Source organism: Oncorhynchus mykiss, chromosome 15, assembly GCF_057628025.1.
Source record: "Oncorhynchus mykiss isolate SJ-2025 chromosome 15, ASM5762802v1, whole genome shotgun sequence".
In the NCBI taxonomy this organism is placed as follows: Eukaryota; Metazoa; Chordata; class Actinopteri; order Salmoniformes; family Salmonidae; genus Oncorhynchus; species Oncorhynchus mykiss.
Window position 1 is genome coordinate 51749808 of NC_143036.1, and position 24785 is coordinate 51774592.

The following is a 24785-nucleotide window of genomic DNA, read 5'->3' on the forward strand; positions in this document are numbered from 1 at the left end:
GGAGCGTGTGGACTAGGTACCGGAGACTAGGTAGTGGGATGGAGGAGAAGTGGGTGACATGATGTGTTATTGATAGTGCAGTAACTACATTTGAAAATGAACTGGGAGTTAAACCTAGTTCCTGAACCCGCCCCTGAGCAAGGCAGTTAACCCGCTGTTCCCCGGGTGCCCAAAAACAGGGATGTCGATTAAGGCAGCCCCCCTGCACCTCTCTGATTCAGAGGGGTTGGGTTAAATGTGGAAGACACATTTCAGTTGAATGCATTCAGTTGTACAACTGACTAGGTATCCCCTTTTACCTTTCCAATTATCCACAATATTGTAGATGTTATCTCCTTATCTGCAATATTGAAGTTGTTATCCCAACATTTTGCCAAGAGGTTACCTCCATTATATAAGCCACCTAAAAACACACCATCTAACTTTGTGCCCAAAGAACTTAATTCAATATTTTTGATGTAAAATGAATGTGTGGTTTCCGCACATGTGTTGCCTCCCCGAGTGTGAGCTTACCAGGCCAGACCAATCACAGCCGCCAATGATGCTGATGATGAGAATGCCGAATACGATGACGTGTGTGTGTGCGCGTGTGTGTGGAGTAGGTGACTCTTGCTCTGGATTCAAGTTTCTTGAAGTGAACCTCATCCCTGCTAATGGAAAAGCAGGACTATATTTGGAGGGGGTGATGTCACAAGTGGTTGACGGTGAAGCCTATATCTGTGGGAGAGCCTGTGTGTGACAGTGTGAGAAACCACTGACAGTAGCCTGTGTCTGTCTTAGGATCCACTGGCGATTGGGTTTAACTACTGAGGGTGAGTTGACCAGACGATTAGGATTCGTATTTGAACTGAGAGAGTTGGAGGCCAGGACACTTATACACCATACTATCCAAAGTATTTTTTTTCTGTTTTCCCTGTGGGGTTGAGAGTAGGCTGTTGTGTGGTGTGTCTGTTTGGTGGTCTTTGATTTCCACGGTTCTCTAGACCACAGAACTTTGACTGTTTCCGCTGTCATTCTATTATAAAGTATTCTAGTAGCATACACTGGACATATTGGATGGGTGTAGGTTACACTATTCACAGGCATGTGCATCCCTATTCCCAGGCATGTGCAATTCAATGGCGTGTGTGATTACTTACTTACTTACTTGATTAATCTTTTGTTTTCATGCAGGGATCTCGCGTGCACGATGTGTCACCTGAAGAAGCCCGTGTTCCTTCTCGTGCCTCTCGTGCTGCTGCGCTGTGTCGCCACCGCCCCTAGCAACAGGTGAGAGTGCAAAGCTGCCTCAGTTATTTCCGTTATTTCTGAGTGTCACTTCTGTGATGTACAATTACAAGTGTCGTTCCGTGTTGCCGAAAGTTCAATTGTCATTAGGAAGCGGGTTTAATTTGGCAAGTGAATGAATCACTCAACTGGTATAGCACTGGTGTTAAGCTGGCACATCCAGTAACTTGGCACATCCATCTTGAACCGTAAGAAATCAATGAACGACGTGGGTAGTCTAACTCTAAAATCGGCTAATGACATTGATGAGATCATTGAGATGGATATCCATTGCAATCGTGACATCCAAAAGTTCGGGTTTTGTCTTACCAAGGCAGAGACAGGAATATGTGGTCGCGTAAATGTGATCAAGTGCGTAAAAGAGGGGGACTAGTGGCCACTCCATTGCGCCCTCGAGAATTGAGCTGATGTTTTGAAGTGGGCATCAGTCACCGGTCGGAGTGACGGTTTGGCTCTTTCCTCATCCTGATTCAGGTACTTCACCTCATCTAGTGAGCAGGAAAGCGCGCTCCCGGACAGAGAAGGCTGGCTCGTGCCCGGGATCGTCTCCAACCCCTTCCTCGGCCTCATTGCCGCACGACTACAGAGAGGGCTCACATCTGTCAACAGGTAAGGTTGCACCTATTTTATTGATTTGCTGATTGAGTGCAAATGTTGATAATTTTGCAGACACAACACTGTAAGAAAAGTATTATTTAGTAAATGGATCCACAGCCTGTTTTTAATATACTCAACTCGTCAGTCAAAAGTTTTATCAGAAATGTTATCTGAACATTTTTAGTTGGATCAGAATTTTCTCCAATTTAAGAAAAATCTAGGTTAGGGACACCCACACATTCAAATAGTGCTTTTAACATACAATGTTTTCAACCTACATATTTGACACATTGACATAAACATGATTACATTGTGCATGATAATTTTATACAGTCATTTATATTCAACATGTCCTCACCTGGGATTTGAACTTACGATCTCTTGGTTCCCAGCATCCCTATCTATGTGCTACCCCACCATGTATAAATGAACATGCACAATGCCATCATGTATGTGAACACGTGTGAAATATGTAGGTTAAAAACTCAATTTGGGCCAACTTGTAAGTTCAGGTAACACTTTGACTGGAAGTTGAGTAAACAAAACAAAAGGCTGTGGAAACCAGTCACTAAATAATAAAACAATTTACAGTGAAGATTCATGTGGATCAGAATTGAACTAAGCTGAAATTCGTGGGGGGGAAATCACCGAATATTTCAATTTATAGTGATAATAGTTAAATTAATTAAATTAAATTAATAAAATAAAATAATAGTGATCTTAATAATAATAATAATAGTTTATTGCTATTACTAGCATTGTTACTAGTAGCTGCAGTAGTGATATTATCATATTAGTATCATCTAGTAGGCTATTGTTATGGTGGTTATTTTTATCCACTTACCGACTGTATGTCTGGTAGGCCAATAACTTTGCTACATTTTCCTGATCTTCATCACTCTATAAACGTTTAGATAAGTAATGCATCATTTGCTTGACATATTAGATGAATTGATTGCTGTCCTCCCATATCCCATCAGCCACCACATAGAGAAAAGGAAGTGCAACACAGCTACCTGTGTGACCCAGCGACTGGCCGACTTCCTGACCCGCTCCAGCAACACCATCGGCACGGTGTACGCCCCCACCAACGTAGGCTCCAGCACCTACGGGAAACGGGATCTAGTGCAGCCGCCGGGCTATCTGCCTCTCTAGTCATGCATGGGTGGAAGCCCACAGATGTAGGATATGCTCAGCTGAAATGACCACACCACCTTGTATAGGCCGATGTATACGTTTCAAAACAACAACGATGGTTATGAATCATTAACTCGAGTTTTTGGGGTTATTTTATAAACTTCAGAAGAAAAAAAAAAGCAGTGCCTTTTGGTGTGGAATAATAACAAAGAAGTATTTGTTACACAAATCAGACTAGAGGCGGATGAGATACTTGTCTCTGTTCTGTGACCCCAACAGGTTCGACCCCACAATTGCATGTGAATGAAATGTCATGTAAAAAAAGAAAAAAAAGTAAACAGGTGCATAAGGCATATAAAATACACGTTTTGTCCTTCTGTTTGTCTGTTGTGTAGGTTATTATTTTTATTTTTTTTGTAATAAAGTTGATAGATTTTTTTGAAAGTCATTGGTTACACTGCTGGGTGAAACTGCTGGGTCACACAGGTTTGCACTTCCTTGAACCAGAGTTACACTGTTAACAATGAGGCGGTGTGCTGTGTAGTAGGAAGACCACTTTGTGCTGCTCACCCTGCATTATCAAGTCTACTTCTGAGAAGCTTCCCAGTATTGGTTACAAAGCATTAAAAACAATCAAGCAACCAAGAAAAGTGCTAAAAAAAATAGCCCATATTAACAATGCAGCCTGAGAAACAAGGTCCATGAAGTCAATAACTTGCTTGTAACAGATGACATTCATATTCTGACTATCTCTGAAACCCACTTAGATAATACCTTTGATGATACAGTGGCAGCAATACATGGTTATAACATCTACAGAAAAGACAGAAATTCCAACAGAGTCGGTGTTGCGGTCTATATTCAGAACCACATTCCTGTAAAGCTTAGAGAAGATCTAATACTATTGAAGTAATATGGCTACAGGTTCATCTGCCTCACCAAAAGCCCATTCTTGTGGGAATCTACTATAGACCACCAAGTGCTAACAGTCAGTACCTGGATAATATGTGTGAAATGCTTGATCATGTATGTAATATCAACAGAGAAGTATACTTTCTGGGTGATTTAAATATTGACTGACTCTCATCCACCTTCCCACTCAAGAAAACACTTCAAACTGTAACCAGTGCCTGCAACCTGGTTCAGGTTGTCAGTCAACCTACCAGGGTAGTTACAAACAGCACAGGAATGAAACCATCAACATGTATTGATCACATCTTTCCTAATGCTGCAGAAATGTGCTTGAAAGCAGTATCCAGACCCGTCGGATGTAGTGATCACAATATAGTAGCCATATCTAGGAAAACCAAAGTTCCAGAGGCTGGGCCTAATATAGTGTATAAAAAGTCATACAAGAAGTTTTGTAGTGATTCATATGTTGATGATATAAAGAACATTTGCTGGTCTGTGGTGTGTAATGAGGAGGAACTGGACGCTAATCTTGACACGTTTATGAAATTGCTTATTCCAGTTACTAATAAGCACGCACCCATTAAGAAAATTACTGTAAAAACTGTTAAATCCCCTTGGATTGATGAGGAATTGAAAAATTGTATGGTTGAGAGGGATGAGGCACAAGGTATGGCAATTAAGTCTGGCAGCCCAACTGATTGGCAAACGTACTGCAAATTAAGAAATCATGTGACTAAGCTAAATAAAAATGAAAAATAAAGTATACTATGAAACAAAGATAAATGATATATAGAATGATAGTAAAAACGTGTTGGAGCACTTTAAATGACATTCTGGGAAAGAAAGTCATCTCGGCTCCATCATTCATTGAATCAGATGGCTCATTCATCAAAAAACCCACTGATATTGTCATCTACTTTAATTAATGTTTCATTGGCTGGATAAACAAACTTAGGGATGACATGCCAGAAACAAACGCTGACACTACACATCTAAGTATATCTGATCAAATTATGAAAGACAAGAATTGTACTTTTGAATTCCGTAAAGTCAGTGCGGAAGAGGTGAAAAAATTATTGTTGTCTATCAACAATGACAAGCCACCGGGGTCTGACAATCTGGATGGAAAATTACTGAGGGAAATATCACCACTCCTATTTGCCACATCTTCAATTTAAGCCAACTAGAAAGTGTGTGCCCTCAGGCCTGGAGGGAAGCCAAGGTCATTCTGCTAGCACTCCTTACTTGCTCAAATAGCTGACAATCAGCCTGTTACCAACCCTTAGTAAACTTCTGGAAAAAAATGGTGTTTGACCAGATACCAGGCTATTTCACAGTAAACAAATTGGTAACAGACTTTCAGCACTCATATAGGGAAGCACACTCAACAAGCACGGCACTTACACAAATGACTGATGATTGGCTGAGAGAAATTGATTGACTTCAGTGCAACTTTTGACATTATCGATCATAGTCTGCTGCTGGAAAAACGTATGTGTTATGGCTTTACACCCCCTGCTATAATGTGGATAAAGAGTTACTCGTCTAACAGAACACAGAGGGTGTTCTTTAATGGAAGCCTCTCAAACATAATCCAGCTAGAAGCAGGAATTCCCCAGGGTAGCTGTTTATAGGCCCCTTGCTTTTTTCAATCTTTACTAACGACATGCCACTTTGAGTAAGGCCAGTGTGTCTATGTATGCGGATGACTCAACACTATATGCATCAGCTACTACAGTGACTGAAACGACTGCAACACTTAACAAAGAACTGCAATTAGTTTCGGAATGGGTAGCAAGGAATAAGTTAGTCCTAAATATTTCCAAACCTAAAAGCATTGTCTTTGGGAGACGAATCATTCACGACTTAAACCTCAACTACATCTCGTAATGAATAATGTGGAAATTGAGCAAGTTAGGTTGACTAAACTGCTTGGAGTAACCCTGGATTGTAAACTGTGATGGTCAAAACATATTGATACAACAGTAGCTAAAATGGGGAGAAGTCCACAATAAAGCGCAGCTCTACCTTCTTAACAACACTGTCAACAAGGCGGGTCCTGCAGGCCCTGGTTTTGTTGCAGTAAGAGGGACTTGGGAAAATTGCAGTTGGTTAAGGACAGGGCAGCACGGCTGGCCCTTAAAAGTACATGTAGAGCTAACATTAATGACATGCATGTCAATCTCTCATGGCTCAAAGTGGAAGAGAGATTAACTTCCTCATTACTTGTTTTTGTAAGAGGTGTTGACAAGCTGAAGATACCGAGCTGTCTGTTTAAAATACTAGCACACAGCTCGGACACCCATGTATACCCCACAAGACATGGCACCAGAGGTCTCTTCACAGTCCCCAAGTCCAGAACAGACTATGGGAGGCGCACAGTACTACATAGAGCCATGACTACATGGAATTCTATTCCACAACAGGTAACTGATACAAGCAGTAGAATCAGATTTAAAAAGTAGGTAAAAATACACCTTATGGAACAGCGGGGACTGAAGCAACACAAACATAGGCACAGTCCCATGCACACACACACATGATAACATCGGCACTATACACACGCGTACACATGGATTTTGCGTTAGCAGATATGTGGTAGTGGAGTATGGACCTGAGGGCACACACTTAGTGTGTTGTGAATTCTGTAATGAATGTAATGTCATGTTTTTAAAATGGTATAAACTGCCTTAATTGTGCTGGACCCCAGGAAGAGTAGCTTCTGCCTTGGAAACAGCTAATGGAGATCCATAATAAAAACAAATACAAACACTCCACATCATTAATAGTTTCAGACATGCAGAGACAATGCTGAGCTCTTTTATATCTTAAATAAAATTAACTTATCATGAACAAGCCAGTACGCTTATGAATACTTCTAAATGCTTTACACATTATAATTAAATTGTATGCTCATAAATGTAAGACAACATGTAGACTCAATGAGGCATACATATTATACACGCAGACATACACTATAATACATGAGTTACTCAACAGATACATGTCATTTCAGGTATTGGATCGGGAGGGTGTGACGCACTACATTAACCTGTGTTTGATTAATACCATTCCTCAATGCCAGCAGAAAATGACACCTGTATTCCACTGCTTTTTAACCCAGACATGAGAGGATATAAAAAAAATAGCACAGAGGTTAATTAAGCTGATGATGCCATGCACAGACCAACCATTAAGCCCCCAAACATGGCTGCCACTGTGTGATGGGGGTCAAGCTCTTCAAATGACGGTGTGTCAAGCTCTCCAAATGAATAACACGCACATAGCCTACCTCTAGGATAATGTACGTCAAGAGTAGTCAATTAGACAGGGGTCATTCACATCGACGGAGATGTTGTTGATGCATTGCAAAACTGATTGCTGATGAGAGTTGTCTATCAGTGACAATATCACCGGCGATACATTGACCTACTCCATTACACACACTCTCTCTCTCTCTCTCCATCCATCCATCCAACCAGCTAGAAAGTCATGCAGGCTGCCATCTATCACTCACACCACATCACCATATTCCTTCCATTTGGAGATCATTGCTTGCTGCTAATAGCTAGTTGGACATGTCTTTGAACAGCGCTCCAGAAGAAAAAGAAAAAGCCCTTCCGAACAGCTCATAGAAATGTTCGAAATAGGTATGAGGTCCAGAAATGAATCAAATACATCAATATCACAGCAGGGAGGGATAGAGTATGTATGAGAGAAATAACACATTCATTGTGGGTATAGCACCTTCAGATGCCAAGTACAACCTTTACTTTTCAGGCCACCTTTGGTCATTTGCCTCAATGGCTATTTAATACAGGCAATTTAAGTTGAGAATTGCCTTTGACTGAGGAGAGAACTATTACCCTGGAATACTTCTGGATATGTTCTATTATTATATTGAAACAGAAAACTCTGTTTCAGAAGTGTACTACAGACCTTATCAGCATTGCATCACATAGACATGTTTTTTAAGGGTTCGTAATATAATGAAAGCGTCCAGGCCTTCAACCCTGTAAACAATGCAGATTTAAGATTTTTATTCAGATCCCCATGAGCTGTTGAAGAAGCAGCAGTTGTTCTTCCTGGGGTCCACACAAAACATAGAACATGACAAAATACAGAGCACTAGTGGACAGGAACAGCAACAGACATTTAAACTAAGAACACCACGACTAAAGAACAATGCGACTATTTACTCAAAAAAATTAAAAAAATTAAAAAATAAATAGTACTACTAAGAATAATGTGTGTGTGTGTGTGTGTGTGTGTGTGTGTGTGTGTGTGTGTGTGTGTGTGTGTGTGTGTGTGTGTGTGTGTGTGTGTGTGTGTGTGTGTGTGTGTGTGTGTGTGTGTGTGTGTAGAGTGTGTGTGTGTGTGTGTGTGTGTGTGTGTGTGGGTGGGTGTGTGTAGAGTGTGTGTGTGTGTGTGTGTGTGTGTGTCTTCACATTCCTCATTGTTTCTTGAGGTGTTGTTTTATCTGTTTTTTTAAAACTGTTTTTTTTATTGCTTGCACGAGTTACCTGAGGTGAAAAAGAGAATTCCATGTAGTCATTGCTCTATACAGCTGTGTGCATCTCCCAGCCTCTGTTCTGGACTTGGGGACTGTGAAGAGACTGTGTCTCGTGAGGTATGTATTGGTTTTTGAGCTATGTGTTAACTGGCTGAACAGACAATTCTGTTCTTTCAGCACGTCAATAGTTCTTACAAAGACCGACATTGAGTGATGCAGTCAATCTCCCCCCCAATCTGAATCAGGAAGGACTGACATAATTGACATTTGCCCTCCATGTACATGTGAAGGCCAGACATGCTGCTCTGTTCTGGGTAGCTGCAGCTTTTCTAGGTCCTTTTTTGCCACACTTGCTCAAACAACTGGGCAATAGTCAAGATGCGACAAAATCAGAGCTTACGGGACTTGTTTGGTTGCATGTGATGTAAAAAAATAAGATCATCTCTTCATCACAGACAAACCTCTCCCCATCTTTACAACAATATAACCAATATGCCTTGACCCTGACAGTTTGCAATCTAAGGTAAGACCAAGAAGTTTAGTCTCTTCTACTTGCTCTACAGCCACATTATTCATAACCAGATTCAGCTGAGGTCTAGTACCTAGAGAGTGATTTGTGACAAATACATGGCTTTTGGTTTTAAATACTGTATGTTCAGGACAAGTTGATTCCTAGCCACCCATTCTAAAACTGACTGCAACTATTTGTTTATGTTTTTCACTAGCTGTGGATGCTGACATGTATCATGTTAAATCATCTGTGTACATAGACACACAGGTTTTGTTTAATGCTAATGGTAGATCATTTGTAAAAAAAAAACTAAAATAGAGAGCAGTAAAGGGCCAAGACAGCTCCCTTGTGGAATACCACACTTTACATGGTTTACTATAGAGAAGCTATCATTAAAGAATACCCTCTGTGTTCTATTAGGTAGATAGCTATCTAGCCATGATATGGCAGATGATGTAAAAAAAAAAATGATGGTCAATAATATCTTATTATCGACATCTTTCAGCCAATCATCAGTCATTTGAGCGAGTGCATTACATGTTGAGTGACCTTCCATATAAGCATGCTGAAAGTCAGTTGTTCAATTGTTCACAGAGATAGCATTGTATCTGGTCAAACACAACACAACACAAGTTTGCTAAGAACTGGCAAGTTGATTGGTTGGCTGTTAAAGCCAGCAAAGGGAGCTTTACACATTTTTGGGTAGCAGAATGACTTTAGCTTCCCTAAAGGTCTGTGGACAAACTTTTCTCCAGGCTCAGATGAAATATGTGGCAAATAGGAGTGGCAATACAGTCCACTAACACACTCAGTAGCTTTCTATATAGGTTGTCATTACCAGGTGGTTTGTCATGATTGATGGACAGCAATTATTTATCCAACTCTCCACACTAACTTTACAAAATAAAATAAAAAATGTATTTCATTATTAGGTATGTTATGCATTAATATGATGACCACAGTTTGTTGTTCACATTTCATGCCTAAGTTGTCCCACTTTTCCAATGAAATAGTCATAACAAATGTGGCAATATCAAAAGGTTTTGTGATGAATAAGCGTTCTGATTCAATACAGATGAAGTTGATTTAGTCTTTCTGCCCATAATTTCATTTAAAGTGCTCCAAAGCTTTTGTCCATCATACTTTATATCATTTATATTAGTTTCATAATATAATTTTAGTTTAGTCACATAATTTCTCAATTTTACAATATGCCTGTTACGGTGCGTGAATGAGGACCCAAAAGCGAATTAACGTAAACAGAACTTCTTTAATAACAAAACATAGGTAGGCTCAGATGGACCGGCAGATTCCGACAGGACAGGACAAGGTTGCAGCAAACATGACGATAGTCTGGTTCAGGCATGAACAACACAAACAAGAATCCGACAAAGACAGGAACAAAAACAGAGAGAGATATAGAGGACTAATCAGAGGGAAAAAGGGAACAGGTGGGAAAAGGGGTGACGAGGTAGTTAGGAGGAGACAAGGAACAGCTGGGGGAAAGAGGGGGAGAAAAGGTAACCTAATAACGACCAGCAGAGGGAGACAGGGTGAAGGGAAAGGACAGAAACAAGACACAACATGACAATACATGACAGTACCCCCCCACTCACCGAGCGCCTCCTGGCGCACTCGAGGAGGAAACCTGGCGGCAACGGAGGAAATCATCGATCAGCGCACGGTCCAGCACGTCCCGAGAGGGAACCCAACTCCACTCCTCAGGACCGTACCCCTCCCAATCTACTAGGTACTGATGACCACGGCCCCGAGGACGCATGTCCAAAATCCTACGGACCCTGTAGATGGGTGCGCCCTCGACAAGGATGGGGGGGGGGGGAAGACGAGCGGGGGCGCGAAGAACGGGCTTGACACAGGAGACATGGAAGACCGGGTGGACACGACGAAGATATCGCGGAAGAAGAAGTCGCACTGCGACAGGATTAATGATCCGAGAAATACGGAACGGACCAATGAACCGCGGGGTCAACTTGCGAGAAGCGGTCTTAAGGGGAAGGTTCTGAGTGGAGAGCCAAACTCTCTGACCGCGACAATATCTAGGACTCTTAGTTCTACGCTTATTAGCAGCTCTCACAGTCTGCGCCCTATAACGGCAAAGTGCAGACCTGACCCTCTTCCAGGTGCGCTCGCAACGTTGGACAAAAGCCTGAGCGGAGGGGACGCTGGACTCGGCGAACTGAGATGAGAACAGCGGAGGCTGGTACCCGAGGCTACTCTGAAAAGGAGATAGCCCGGTCGCAGACGAAGGAAGCGAGTTGTGGGCGTATTCTGCCCAGGGGAGCTGTTCTGACCAAGACGCAGGGTTGCGAAAAGAAAGACTGCGTAAGATGCGACCAATAGTCTGATTGGCCCGTTCTGCTTGACCGTTAGACTGGGGGTGAAAGCCGTAAGAGAGACTGACGGAAGCCCCAATCAAACGGCAAAACTCCCTCCAAAATTGAGACGTGAATTGCGGACCTCTGTCCGAAACGACGTCTGACGGAAGGCCATGAATTCTGAAAACATTCTCGATGATGATTTGTGCCGTCTCTTTAGCAGAAGGAAGCTTAGCAAGGGGAATAAAATGAGCCGCCTTAGAGAACCTGTCGACAACCGTAAGAATAACAGTCTTCCCCGCTGACGAAGGCAGTCCGGTGACAAAATCTAAGGCGATGTGAGACCACGGTCGAGAGGGAATGGGAAGCGGCCTGAGACGGCCGGCAGGAGGGGAGTTACCGGACTTAGTCTGCGCGCAGACCGAACAAGCAGCCACGAAGCGACGCGCGTCATGCTCCCGGGTGGGCCACCAAAAACGCTGGCGAATGGAAGCAAGCGTACCCCGAACGCCAGGATGGCCGGCTAACTTGGCAGAGTGAGCCCACTGAAGAACGGCCAGACGAGTAGGAACGGGAACGAAAAGAAGGTTCCTAGGACAAGCGCGCGGCGACGGAGTTTGAGTGAGTGCTTGCTTTACCTGCCTCTCAATTCCCCAGACAGTCAACCCGACAACACGCCCCTCAGGGAGAATCCCCTCGGGGTCAGTGGAGGCTACTGAAGAACTGAAGAGACGAGATAAAGCATCAGGCTTGGTGTTCTTAGAGCCCGGACGATAAGAAATCACGAACTCGAAACGAGCGAAAAACAGCGCCCAGCGCGCCTGACGCGCATTAAGTCGTTTGGCAGAACGGATGTACTCAAGGTTCCTATGGTCAGTCCAAACGACAAAAGGAACGGTCGCCCCCTCCAACCACTGTCGCCATTCGCCTAGGGCTAAGCGGATGGCGAGCAGTTCGCGGTTTCCCACATCATAGTTACGTTCCGACGGCGACAGGCGATGAGAAAAATACGCGCAAGGGTGGACCTTGTCGTCAGAGAGGGAGCGCTGAGAAAGAATGGCTCCCACGCCCACCTCTGACGCGTCAACCTCGACAACGAACTGTCTAGTGACGTCAGGTGTAACAAGGATAGGTGCGGATGTAAAACGATTCTTGAGGAGATCAAAAGCTCCCTGGGCGGAAACGGACCACTTAAAGCACGTCTTGACAGAAGTAAGGGCTGTGAGAGGAGCTGCCACCTGACCGAAATTACGGATGAAACGACGATAGAAGTTCGCGAAGCCGAGAAAGCGCTGCAGCTCGACGCGTGACTTAGGGACGGGCCAATCAATGACAGCTTGGACCTTAGCGGGATCCATCTTAATGCCTTCAGCGGAAATAACAGAACCGAGAAATGTGACGGAGGAGGCATGAAAAGAGCACTTCTCAGCCTTCACAAAAAGACAATTCTCTAAAAGGCGCTGGAGGACACGTCGAACGTGCTGAACATGAATCTGGAGTGACGGTGAAAAAATCAGGATATCGTCAAGGTAAACGAAAACAAAGATGTTCAGCATGTCTCTCAGGACATCATTGACTAATGCCTGAAAGACAGCTGGAGCGTTAGCGAGGCCGAAAGGAAGAACCCGGTATTCAAAGTGCCCTAACGGAGTGTTAAACGCCGTCTTCCACTCGTCCCCCTCCCTGATGCGCACGAGATGGTAAGCGTTACGAAGGTCCAACTTAGTGAAAAACCTGGCTCCCTGCAGGATCTCGAAGGCTGAAGACATAAGAGGAAGCGGATAACGATTCTTCACTGTTATGTCATTCAGCCCTCGATAATCTATGCAGGGGCGCAGGGACCCGTCCTTCTTCTTAACAAAAAAAAACCCCGCTCCGGCGGGAGAGGAGGAGGGGACTATGGTACCGGCGGCAAGAGCTACAGACAAATAATCTTCGAGAGCCTTACGTTCGGGAGCCGACAGAGAGTATAGTCTACCCCGGGGGGGAGTGGTTCCCGGAAGGAGATCAATACTACAATCATACGACCGGTGTGGGGGAAGAGAGGTGGCCCTGGACCGACTGAACACCGTGCGCAGATCGTGATATTCCTCCGGCACCCCTGTCAAATCACCAGGCTCCTCCTGTGAAGAAGAGACAGAGGAAACAGGAGGGATAGCAGACATTAAACATTTCACATGACAAGAGACGTTCCAGGAGAGGATAGAATTACTAGACCAATTAATGGAAGGATTATGACAAACTAGCCAGGGATGGCCCAAAACAACAGGTGTAAAAGGTGAACGAAAAATTAAAAAAGAAATGGTTTCGCTATGATTACCAGAAACAGTGAGGGTTAAAGGTAGCGTCTCACGCTGAATCCTGGGGAGAGGACTACCATCCAGGGCGAACAAGGCCGTGGACTCCCTTAACTGTCTGAGAGGAATGTCATGTTCCCGAGCCCAGGTCTCGTCCATAAAACAGCCCTCCGCCCCAGAGTCTATTAAGGCACTGCAGGAAGCTGACGAACCGGTCCAGCGTAGATGGACCGACAAGGTAGTGCAGGATCTTGAAGGAGAGACAGGAGTAGTAGCGCTCACCAGTAGCCCTCCGCTTACTGATGAGCTCTGGCTTTTACTGGACATGAAGTGACAAAATGACCAGCAGAACCGCAATAGAGACAGAGGCGGTTGGTGATTCTCCGTTCCCTCTCCTTAGTCGAGATGCGGATACCTCCCAGCTGCATAGGCTCAGCACCCGAGCCGGCAGAGGAAGATGGTAGTGATGCGGAGAGGGGGGCAACGGAGAACGCGAGCTCCTTTCCACGAGCTCGGTGACGAAGATCAACCCGTCGCTCAATGCGAATAGCGAGTTCAATCAAGGAATCCACGCTGGAAGGAACCTCCCGGGAGAGAATCTCATCCTTTACCTCTGCGCGGAGACCCTCCAGAAAACGAGCGAGCAAAGCCGGCTCGTTCCAGCCACTGGAGGCAGCAAGAGTGCGAAACTCAATAGAGTAGTCTGTTATGGATCGATTACCTTGACATAGGGAAGACAGGGCCCTGGAAGCCTCCTCCCCAAAAACAGATCGATCAAAAACCCGTATCATCTCCTCCTTAAAGTCCTGATACTGGTTAGTACACTCAGCCCTTGCCTCCCAGATTGCCGTGCCACACTCACGAGCCCGTCCAGTAAGGAGAGATATGACGTAGGCGACACGAGCAGTGCTCCTGGAGTAAGTGTTGGGCTGGAGAGAAAACACAATATCACACTGGGTGAGGAACGAGCGACATTCAGTGGGCTCCCCAGAGTAACACGGCGGGTTATTGATTCTGGGCTCCGGAGATTCGAAAGCCCTGGAAGTGGCCGGTGGATCGAGGCGGAGATGGTGAACCTGTTCTGTGAGGTTGGAGACTTGGGTGGCCAGGGTCTCAACGGCATGTCGAGCAGCAGACAATTCCTGCTCGTGTCTGCCTAGCATCGCTCCCTGGATCTCGACGGCTGAGTGGAGAGGATCCGAAGTCGCTGGGTCCATTCTTGGTCGGATTCTTCTGTTACGGTGCGTGAATGAGGACCCAAAAGCGAATTAACGTAAACAGAACTTCTTTAATAACAAAACATAGGTAGGCTCAGATGGACCGGCAGATTCCGACAGGACAGGACAAGGTTGCAGCAAACATGACGATAGTCTGGTTCAGGCATGAACAACACAAACAAGAATCCGACAAAGACAGGAACAAAAACAGAGAGAGATATAGAGGACTAATCAGAGGGAAAAAGGGAACAGGTGGGAAAAGGGGTGACGAGGTAGTTAGGAGGAGACAAGGAACAGCTGGGGGAAAGAGGGGGAGAAAAGGTAACCTAATAACGACCAGCAGAGGGAGACAGGGTGAAGGGAAAGGACAGAAACAAGACACAACATGACAATACATGACAATGTCTTCCAATCAGATGTGCAGCCAGATGAATTTGCCACTCTCTTTGCTTGATTTCTCTCAAAACCATTTTGTTTTTAAATTCCTTATCAATCCAGAGGGCCTTGACAGATTTAAGTCAGTTTCCTAATAGGTGCATGCTTATTGATAACTGGAAGTAACAATTTCATAAATGCATCAAGTGCAGCGTCTGGATGCTCCTCATTGCACACATCAGGCTACCAAATCTTCAACATAGGAATCATTATAAAACCTTTTTTTTATGATCTCTTATACAATATTTTAGGCTCAGCCTTTGGAACCTTGGCTTTTCTGGATATAGCCACTATATTATGGTCACTACAAACAGCTACAGACCTATATCTATCCTACCCTGCCTTTCTAAGGTCTTCGAAAGCCAAGTCAACAAACAGATTACCGACCATTTCGAATCTCACCATACCTTCTCTGCCATGCAATATGGTTTCAGAGCTGGTCATGGGTGCACCTCAGCCACGCTCAAGGTCCTAAATTATATCTTAACCGCCATCGATAAGAAACATTACTGTGCAGCCGTATTTATTGATCTGGCTAAGGCATTCAACTCTGTCAATCCCCACATCCTCATCGGCAGACTCGACAGCCTTGGTTTCTCAAATGGTTGCCTCGCCTGGTTCACCAACTACTTCAATGATAGAGTTCAGTGTGTCAAATCGGAGGGTCTGCTGTCCGGACTCCTGGCAGTCTCTATGGGGGTGCCACATGGTTCAATTCTTGGACGGACTCTCTTCTCTGTATACATCAATGATGTTGCTCTTGCTGCTGGTGAGTCTCTGATCCACCTCTACACAGACGACACCATTCTGTATACTTCTGGCCCTTCTTTGGACACTGTGTTAACAACCCTCCAGGCAAGCTTCAATGCCATACAAATCTCCTTCCGTGGCCTCCAATTGCTCTTAAATACAAGTAAAACTAAATGCATGCTCTTCAACCGATCGCTGCCTGCACCTGCCTGCCTGTCCAACATCACTACTCTGGACGGCTCTCACTTAGAATACGTGGACAACTACAAATACCTAGGTGTCTGGTTAGACTGTAAACTCTCCTTCCAGACCCACATCAAACATCTCCAATCCAAAGTTAAATCTAGAATTGGCTTCCTATTTCGCAACAAAGCATCCTTCACTCATGCTGCCAAACATACCCTTGTAAAACTGACCATCCTACCAATCCTTCGGCGATGTAATTTACAAAATAGCGTCCAATACCCTACTCAACAAATTGGATGTAGTCTATCACAGTGCCATCTGTTTTGTCACCAAAGCCCCATATACTACCCACCATTGAGACCTGTACGCTCTCGTTGGCTGGCCCTCGCTTCATACTCGTCGCCAAACCCACTGGCTCCATGTCATCTACAAGACCCTGCTAGGTAAAGTCCCCCCTTATCTCAGCTCGCTGGTCACCATAGCATCACCCACCTGTAGCACGCACTCCAGCAGGTATATCTCTCTGGTCACCCCCAAAACCAATTATTTCTTTGGCCACCTCTCCTTCCAGTTCTCAGCTGCTAATGACTGGAACGAACTACAAAAATCTCTGAAACTGGAAACACTTATCTCCCTCACTAGCTTTAAGCACCAGCTGTCAGAGCAGCTCACAGATTACTGCACCTGTACATAGCCCACCTATAATTTAGCCCAAACAACTACTTCTTTCCCTACTGTATTTATTTTATTTCTTTATTTTGCTCCTTTGCACCCCATTATTTTTATTTCTACTTTGCACATTCTTCCACTGCAAATCTACCATTCCAGTGTTTTACTTGCTATATTGTATTTACTTTGCCACCATGGCTTTTTTTTGTTGCCTTTACCTCCCTTATCTCACCTCATTTGCTCACATCGTATATAGACTTGTTTCTACTGTATTATTGACTGTATGTTTGTTTTACTCCATGTGTAACTCTGTGTCGTTGTATGTGTCGAACTGCTTTGCTTTATCTTGGCCAGGTCGCAATTGTAAATGAGAACTTGTTCTCAACTTGCCTACCTGGTTAAATAAAGGTGAAATAAAAAAATAAAAAATAAAAACTACTTCCAATGGTAGTGGATACCGCTTTAGAACAAAGTTTTGCAGTATTAGTGAAGATATGATCAATATCAGTTGGATGATGTAGTTCCGTTACATTTGATAAAAACTCTGGTAGGTTGATAATATCTTTATCTCTATGGAGTGTTTGCGCTAATTCCATAAATACTGTTGATAGTGTAGCCTATTACTCAAATAGCTGGATATAGCAATTATCAATCCACCAGAGTGTTTACAAAGACTACAGGAACTATATCATCCAAGCGTATTGATCATATCTTTACTAATGCTACAAACCTTTGTTATGAACAAATAGTTTGGATGGAGCAGAGCAAAGCGGCCCATTCATTCTAATGTGAGTCACATCAGTAGCATTTCACCTGTGATATACTCCCACAGTGTAATTATACCATACAGCTAACAGAAATGTGTTTTCACCTCTGTCAGATCACTTCTCTCTTAATAGTCCCAGCATATTAAACAACACCACAGCCACCAACAGAGATTATTACCCTTTAATAGAACATGTAGCAGCAGTCATGGATATCTGGTTGGCTATTGTATCTAGCACACCGTTATATATCTCTCACACTGACGTGAGTGTCTACATAATTCCATATCAGAAGGGTCAGAGGTTACAGTCCCTTGTCACAGGGTAATTAACATGCTGGGTGCATTAATTTGATTCTACTCTGTCTGGATGTAGACATGGAAGTCTGTTTAACTCTGATTAGTAGCACTAATTGACACATAGGCACACTCATAAGAGTATGACGCCTGATTGGTGATGAAATCTTTCTTTCTTTCTGAACTCTGTGATTGATTCCAGGGCCAAGAAAAACATTTCAAGGGACTTAGACAGAAGGAGAGTAAAAGTTCCATTCTAAGGATTTTTCCCCTATAGCCTACTGTTCATTGATGATTTCACACACATTTTTTACTTTCCCTTATGGAAAAAACACAATTTCATATATGAAATTTCACATGTGAAAACGTGTATTTTGAACACTTCACATGTAAAAACTAAAATAAGTATTATGATACACATAGTGCTTTTAACATAGTGTTTCATTTTACATATGACTTAATTGTGTATGTTTTTTACACAGTAATTATTATTCAACATGTCCTCACATGGGATTTGAACTCATAACCTCTTGGTTCACAGCATTCCAATATTTCTGCTATGCCACCAGATCTGTGTCAATGACTGATTTCACCTGTATTCCTGCACTTTGGACTTATATATCAGCGTTTGGTAAAAATACTCTCAAGAAACCCATTATATTTCAGGAATAACATCGAAAGAGAATAATACTGTATGCCGCACCAACAGTAGACAACTATACAGAAAAACATTAATTAATGGTGAGAATAGTCAGATTATCTGATAACTAAAATAGCAATGCAGATAAGAGGGCGAACGTTTTACATGTCCCCATGCCCCCACATTTTTTTGTTTGTTTCTTTGCGTTGTTTGTAAAAAAATTAAAAAAACGTATTTTGTACATAATTTTGCCGCTACTGTCTCTTATGACCAAAAATAACTTCTGGACATCAGGACTATGATTACTCACCACGGACTGGCAGAATCCTTTTTTTCCTTTAACAAGTCTGACGAGCCAGACGTGAATGATATTCTGCTCTCCCGGGAACAGGCCCAGATCCCCGTGATTTGCGTGAAGAGAAGGCGGAGATAAAGGGGCCAAAGGGCGGGCTGCTTTCTGAGAATTTGTAGGCGATCGAATAAACACACACTTCCTTCCGTTCTGCTAGCAGACGTGCAGTCTTTGGAAAATAAAATAGATGACCTACATGGAAGATTAAACTACCAACAGGACATTCAAAACTGTAATATCTTATGATTCATGGAGTTGTGGCTGAACGACGACACTATCAACATACAGCTGGCTGGTTATATGCTGTACCGGCAGGATTGAACAGCGGCATCTGGTAACACAAGGGGCGACGGACTATGAATTTTTGTAAATAACAGCTGGTGCACAATAGGAAGTCTCGAGCTATTGCTCGCCTGAGGTAGAGTATTTTATGATAATCTGTAGACCACACTATCTACATATAGAGTTTTTATCTATATTTATCGTAGCTGTTTACATACCACCACAAACAGAGGCTGGCACTAAGATCGCATTGAATGAGCTTTATTCCGCCATAAGCAAACAAGAAAATGTTCACCCAGAGGCAGGGCTCTCAGTAGCCAGGGACTTTAATGCAGGGAAACTTAAATCCGTTTTACTAAATTTCTATCAGCATGTTAAATATGCAACCAGAGGGGGAAAAAAACTCTGGACCACCTTTACTCCACACACAGAGACGCGTGCAAAGCTCTCCCTCGCCCTCCATTTTGCAAATCTGGCAATAATTCTATCCTCCTTAATCCTGCTTACACGCAAAACGTAAAGCAGGAAGCACCAGTGACTCGATCAATAAAAAAGTGGTCAGATGAAGCAGATGCTAATATTCCTCCGATGGCATTGAGGAGTACACCACATCAGGGATTGGCTTCATCAATAAGTGCATCGATGACATCATCCCCACAGTGACCATACGTACAAACCCCAACCAGAAGCCATGGATTACAGGTAACATCTGCACTGAGCTAACGGCTAGAGCTGCCACTTTCAAGGAGTGGGACTCTAACCCGGAAGCTTATTAGAAATCCTGCTATGCCCTCTGACGAACCAGCCAACAGGCAAAGCGTCAATACAGGACTAAGTTCAAATCGTACTACACCGGCCGAGAGCTGCCCAGTGACTCGAGCCTACCAGACAAGTTAAACTACTTCTATGCTCGCTTCGAGGCAAATAAAACTGAAACATGCATGAGAGCACCAGCTGTCCCGGAAGACTGTGTGATCACGCTCTCCGCAGCCGATGTGAGTAAGGCCTTTAAACAGGTCAACATTCACAAGGCCGCAGGACCAGATGGATTACCAGGACGTGTACTGCGAGCATGCGCTGTCCAACTGGCAAGTGTCTTCACTGACATTTTTAACCTCTCCCTATCCGAGTCTATAATACCAACATTTTTTAGGCAGACCACCATAGTCCCTGTGCCCAAGAACACTAAGGTAACCTGCCTAAATTACTACCAAACAGTAGCAATCATGTCTGTAGCCATGTAGCCAAGTGCTTTGAAAGGCTGGTCATGGCTCACATCAACACCATTATCACAGAAACCCTAGACCCACTCTAATATGCATACCGCCCCAACAGATCCACAGATGACACAATATCTATTGCACTCAACACTGCCATTTCAAACCTGTACAAAAGGAACACCTATGTGAGAATGCTATTCATTGACTACAGCTCAGCATTCAACACCATAGTGCCCTCAAAGCTTATCAACAATCTAAGGACCCTGGGACAAAACACCTCCCTCTGCAACTGGATCCTGTACTTCCTGACGGCCCGCCCCCAGGTCGTAAGGGTAGGTAACAACACATGCACCACACTGATCCACAACACGGGGGCCCCTCAGGGGTGCGTGCTCAGCCCCCTCCTGTACTCCTGTTCACTCATGACTGCATGGCCAGGCACGACTCCAACACCATCATTAAGTTTGCTGATGACACAACAGTGGTAGTCCTGATCACCGACAACGACGAGACAGCCTACAGGAAGGAGGTCAGAGACCTGGCCGTGTGGTGCCAGGACAACAACCTCTCCCTCAACGTGATCAAGCGAGATGCGACAAACGAGATGATTGTGGACTACAGGAAAAAGAGGACCGAGCACACCCCCATTCTCTTTGCTAAGTGCAGAGATGTGTTACAGGTATTGAATGTGTAGGGGAATGCTACAGACTTTGTGGCACAGCAGAAAGATAAGTGAAGCTCAAATCGGGAGATTGTTGTAATAACGGAGCTGTGAGTCAGGAAGCAGGTGCAGGTGAAACATTTAATAAAACAAAAAAAATAGTAACAATACATTTACATAAGGCTACACGCCGGTACAAAAAACAATACCAACTGGTGAGAAAACATAAGGGAGAGACATACAGTTGAAGTCGGAAGTTTACATACACCTTAGCCAAAAACATTTAAACTCAGTTTTTCACAATTCCTGACATTTAATCCTAGTAAAAATACCCTATTTTAGGTTACTTAGGATCACCACTTTATTTTAAGAATGTGAAATGTCAGAATAATAGTAGAGAGAATGATTTATTTCAGCTTTTATTTCTTTCATCACATTCCAAGTGGGTCAGAAGTTTACATACGCTCAATTAGTATTTGGTAGCATTGCCTTTAAATTGTTTCACTTGGGTCAAACGCTTTTTGGGTAGCCATCCACAAGCTTCCCACAATAAGATGAGTGAATTTTGGCCCATTCCTCCAGACAGAGCTGGTGTAACTGAGTCAGGTTTGTCGGCCTCCTTGCTTGCACGCGCTTTTTCAGTTCTGCCCACTAATTTTCTATAGGATTGAGGTCAGGGCTTTGTGATGGCCACTCCATTACCTTGACTTTGTTGTCCTTAAGCCATTTTGCCACAACCTTGGAAGTATGCTTGGGGTCATTGTCCATTTGGAAGACCCATTTGCGACCAAGCTTTAACTTCCTGGCTGATGTCTTGAGATGCTTCAATATATCCACATAATATTAATTCCTCATGATGCCATCTATTTTGTGAAGAGCACCAGTCCCTCCTGCAGCAAAGCACCCCCACAACATGATGCTGCCACCCCTGTGCTTCACGGTTGGGATGGTGTTCGTCGGCTTGCAAGCCTCCCCTTTTTCCTCCAAACATAATGATGGTCATTATGGCCAAACACTTCTATTTTTGTTTAATCTGACCAGAGGACATTTCTCCAAAAAGTATGATCTTTGTCCACATGTGCAGTTGCAAACCGTAGTCTGGCTTTTTATGGCGATTTTGGAGCAGTGGCTTCTTCCTTGCTGAGCGGCCTTTCAAGTTATGTTGATATAGGACTCGTACACCTCTAATTGACTCCAATTGACTCAAATGATGTCAATTAGTCTATCAGGAGCTTCTAAAGCCATGACATAATTTTCTAGAATTTTTCAAGCTGTTTAAAGGACAGTCAACTTAGTGTATGTAAACTTTTGACCAACTTGCCAAAACTATAGTTTGTTAACAATACATTTGTGGAGTGGTTAAAACATTTGTTTTAATGACTCCACCCTAAGTGTATGTAAACTTTCTACTTCAACTGTATAAAGAGGAGGAAATCATGGTAATGAAGTCCAGGTGTGAATCAGGTGTGTGTAATGATGAGTGCCAGGTGTCAGTAATGATGAATCCCAGGACCGGTGGTTAGCATTCAGGCGACGTCGTACGCCGGAGGGGAAGAGCAGGAGAAGACGTGACAGTTGTGAATTCAAATCTTTCGTCATTTATTTTACTCAATTTTCTCTAAATGTATCTGCTATAATTTCTTACACCCGACAAGAACTTTTGAACATCAGATCGGCAGTTACTTACCTAAATTCCGGCTTCAACTTCGATTTCAACTCATCTGCCCTGGGCTCTTTCTGTAATTGCGACACAATTTTAGGGCAACCCAAGAGGAAGCGTCGATGTTACAGAGGCAAGAGAGGGAGGATCCTGGTGAGATTAAGGCAAAGGGTGAACCGGCCACCTCTTCCCTCCATTCTACTGGCCTGTCACTTGATAATAAGATGGAAGACCTCCGATTGCTGATTTACTACCCACAGAACTCTCAAAACTGCAATACTCTCTGCTTTTCTGAAACATGGTTCTTGGACAAGATACCCACAATGGCTGTCCAACTTGATGGATTCACCATTCACCGTGCCGACAGGACCATGGAGTCGGGGAAATAGAGGGGGGAGGGGTTTGCCTCTTCATCAACAGCAACTTTTGTGCTGATTCGAGCGCGGTGGAAGTGTCGACCAGTTGTTCACCCATCTTGGAATACCTGATCGTCAAATGGCACACATCAACTCTATCATCCCAGACACCCTAGACCCACTCCAATTTGCATACCGCCCCAACAGATCCATAGACGATAAGAGGAGAATGCTGTTCATTCACTACTAGCTTAGCATTCAACACCATTGTTCACTCCTAATTTGCTGACCCCAGTTGGTGAGGATGTTCATTCACTACTAGCTTAGCATTCAACACCATTGTTCACTCCTAATTGGCTGACCCCAGTTGGTGAGGATGTGCAAGATTACCTCCGCCACGCTGACACTCAACACAGGGGCCCCACAGGGTTGTGTGCCCTTAATCCCCTCCTGTACTTCCTTTTCCCCCACGACTGTGTGGCCACACATGACTTCAATAATATCATCACCGGTGACGATGAGACAGCCTACAGGGAGGAGGTCAGTGACCTGGCATTTCGGGGCTGGAACAACAACCTCTCCCTCAACGTCCGTAAGACCAAGGAACTGATTTTGGGCTACAGGAAATGGGAGGGCGAGCACGCCCTCATCCACATTGACAGGGCTACATTGGAGAGGGTCGATAGCTTCAAGTTCCTCGGTGTCCAAATCGCTAAGAACTTAAAATGGTCCACACTCACTCACACAGTTGTGAAGAAAGCCCGATAGCGCCTCTTCCCCCTCAGGAGATTGAAAAGGTTTGGCATGGGCCCTCAAATCCTCAAAAAGTTTTACAGCTGTACAATTGAGAGCATCTTGACTGGCTATATCACTGCTTGGTATGGCAATAGCACCAACCTCAATCGCATGGCGCTACAGAGGGTAGTGTGGACAGCCCAGTACATCACTGGGACTCCACCCACCCAAGCCATAATAGACGGTTCTCTCTGCTTCCACACAGCAAGCGGTACCAGTGCATCGAGACTGACACCAACAGGATATTAAATAACTTTTATCCCCATGCCATAAGACTGCTAAATAGCCAACTGAATAGCTTACAAAATGGCTACACATACTTTTGACCTATTTTAGTCTTATTTTTGCAATCCAACTATGCTCATTCACAAGGCCCTACGCACTACGCACACTGAAACTCCTACACACAAACATTAGTTGCTCACACACACAAAATATGCACATACATTTATAATACTGACTCTACATACACCCACTCACATACAATTGTCATATACGCTTCTGCTACTCTGTTTATCTTATATCCTGATGCCTAATCACCTTAACCCTATACCCTGTCGATCCAGTATCCCTGCACTTTGTAAATGTGCTGACCCTGTATATAGTATGCTTACTTACTTTATCATGTTCTTATTTTTATTTATTGTGTGTTTTTGTTCTGCCTTGTTATTTTTTGTATTACGTTGTTATTGATTACTGCATTGTTGGGGTTTGAGCTCGCAAGAAAGGCATTTCCCTGAAAGTAAAGGGGCTGAATAATTTTGCACGCCCAATTTTTCAGTTTTTGATTTGTTAAAAAAGTTTGAAATATCCAATAAATGTCGTTCCACTTCATGATTGTGTCCCACTTGTTGTTGATTCTTCACAAAAAAATACAGTTTTATATACAGTGCCTTGCGAAAGTATTCGGCC

At 43.8% G+C, this 24785-nt stretch overlaps 1 protein-coding gene across 1 annotated transcript; it reads left to right on the top strand.

Moving 5' to 3' along the window:
• Nucleotides 1-1189: 1189 nt before the first annotated feature.
• Nucleotides 1190-3467, top strand: LOC110490846 (islet amyloid polypeptide-like). Its single transcript, XM_021564282.3, has 3 exons — nucleotides 1190-1269; nucleotides 1762-1896; nucleotides 2865-3467. Exons 1-3 carry the CDS (start codon nucleotides 1190-1192, stop codon nucleotides 3037-3039), a joined length of 390 nt encoding a protein of 129 aa, XP_021419957.1. The 3' UTR covers nucleotides 3040-3467.
• The last annotated feature ends 21318 nt before the right edge of the window (nucleotides 3468-24785 follow it).

Coding starts and splice junctions, on each gene's coding strand:
- LOC110490846 (XM_021564282.3), top strand. CDS start 1,190: ATGTGTCACCTGAAGAAGCCCGTGTTCCTTCTCGTGCCTCTCGTGCTG. Junction 1,270..1,761: donor GCCACCGCCCCTAGCAACAG/GTGAGAGTGCAA, acceptor ATCCTGATTCAG/GTACTTCACCTCATCTAGTG. Junction 1,897..2,864: donor GGGCTCACATCTGTCAACAG/GTAAGGTTGCAC, acceptor ATATCCCATCAG/CCACCACATAGAGAAAAGGA.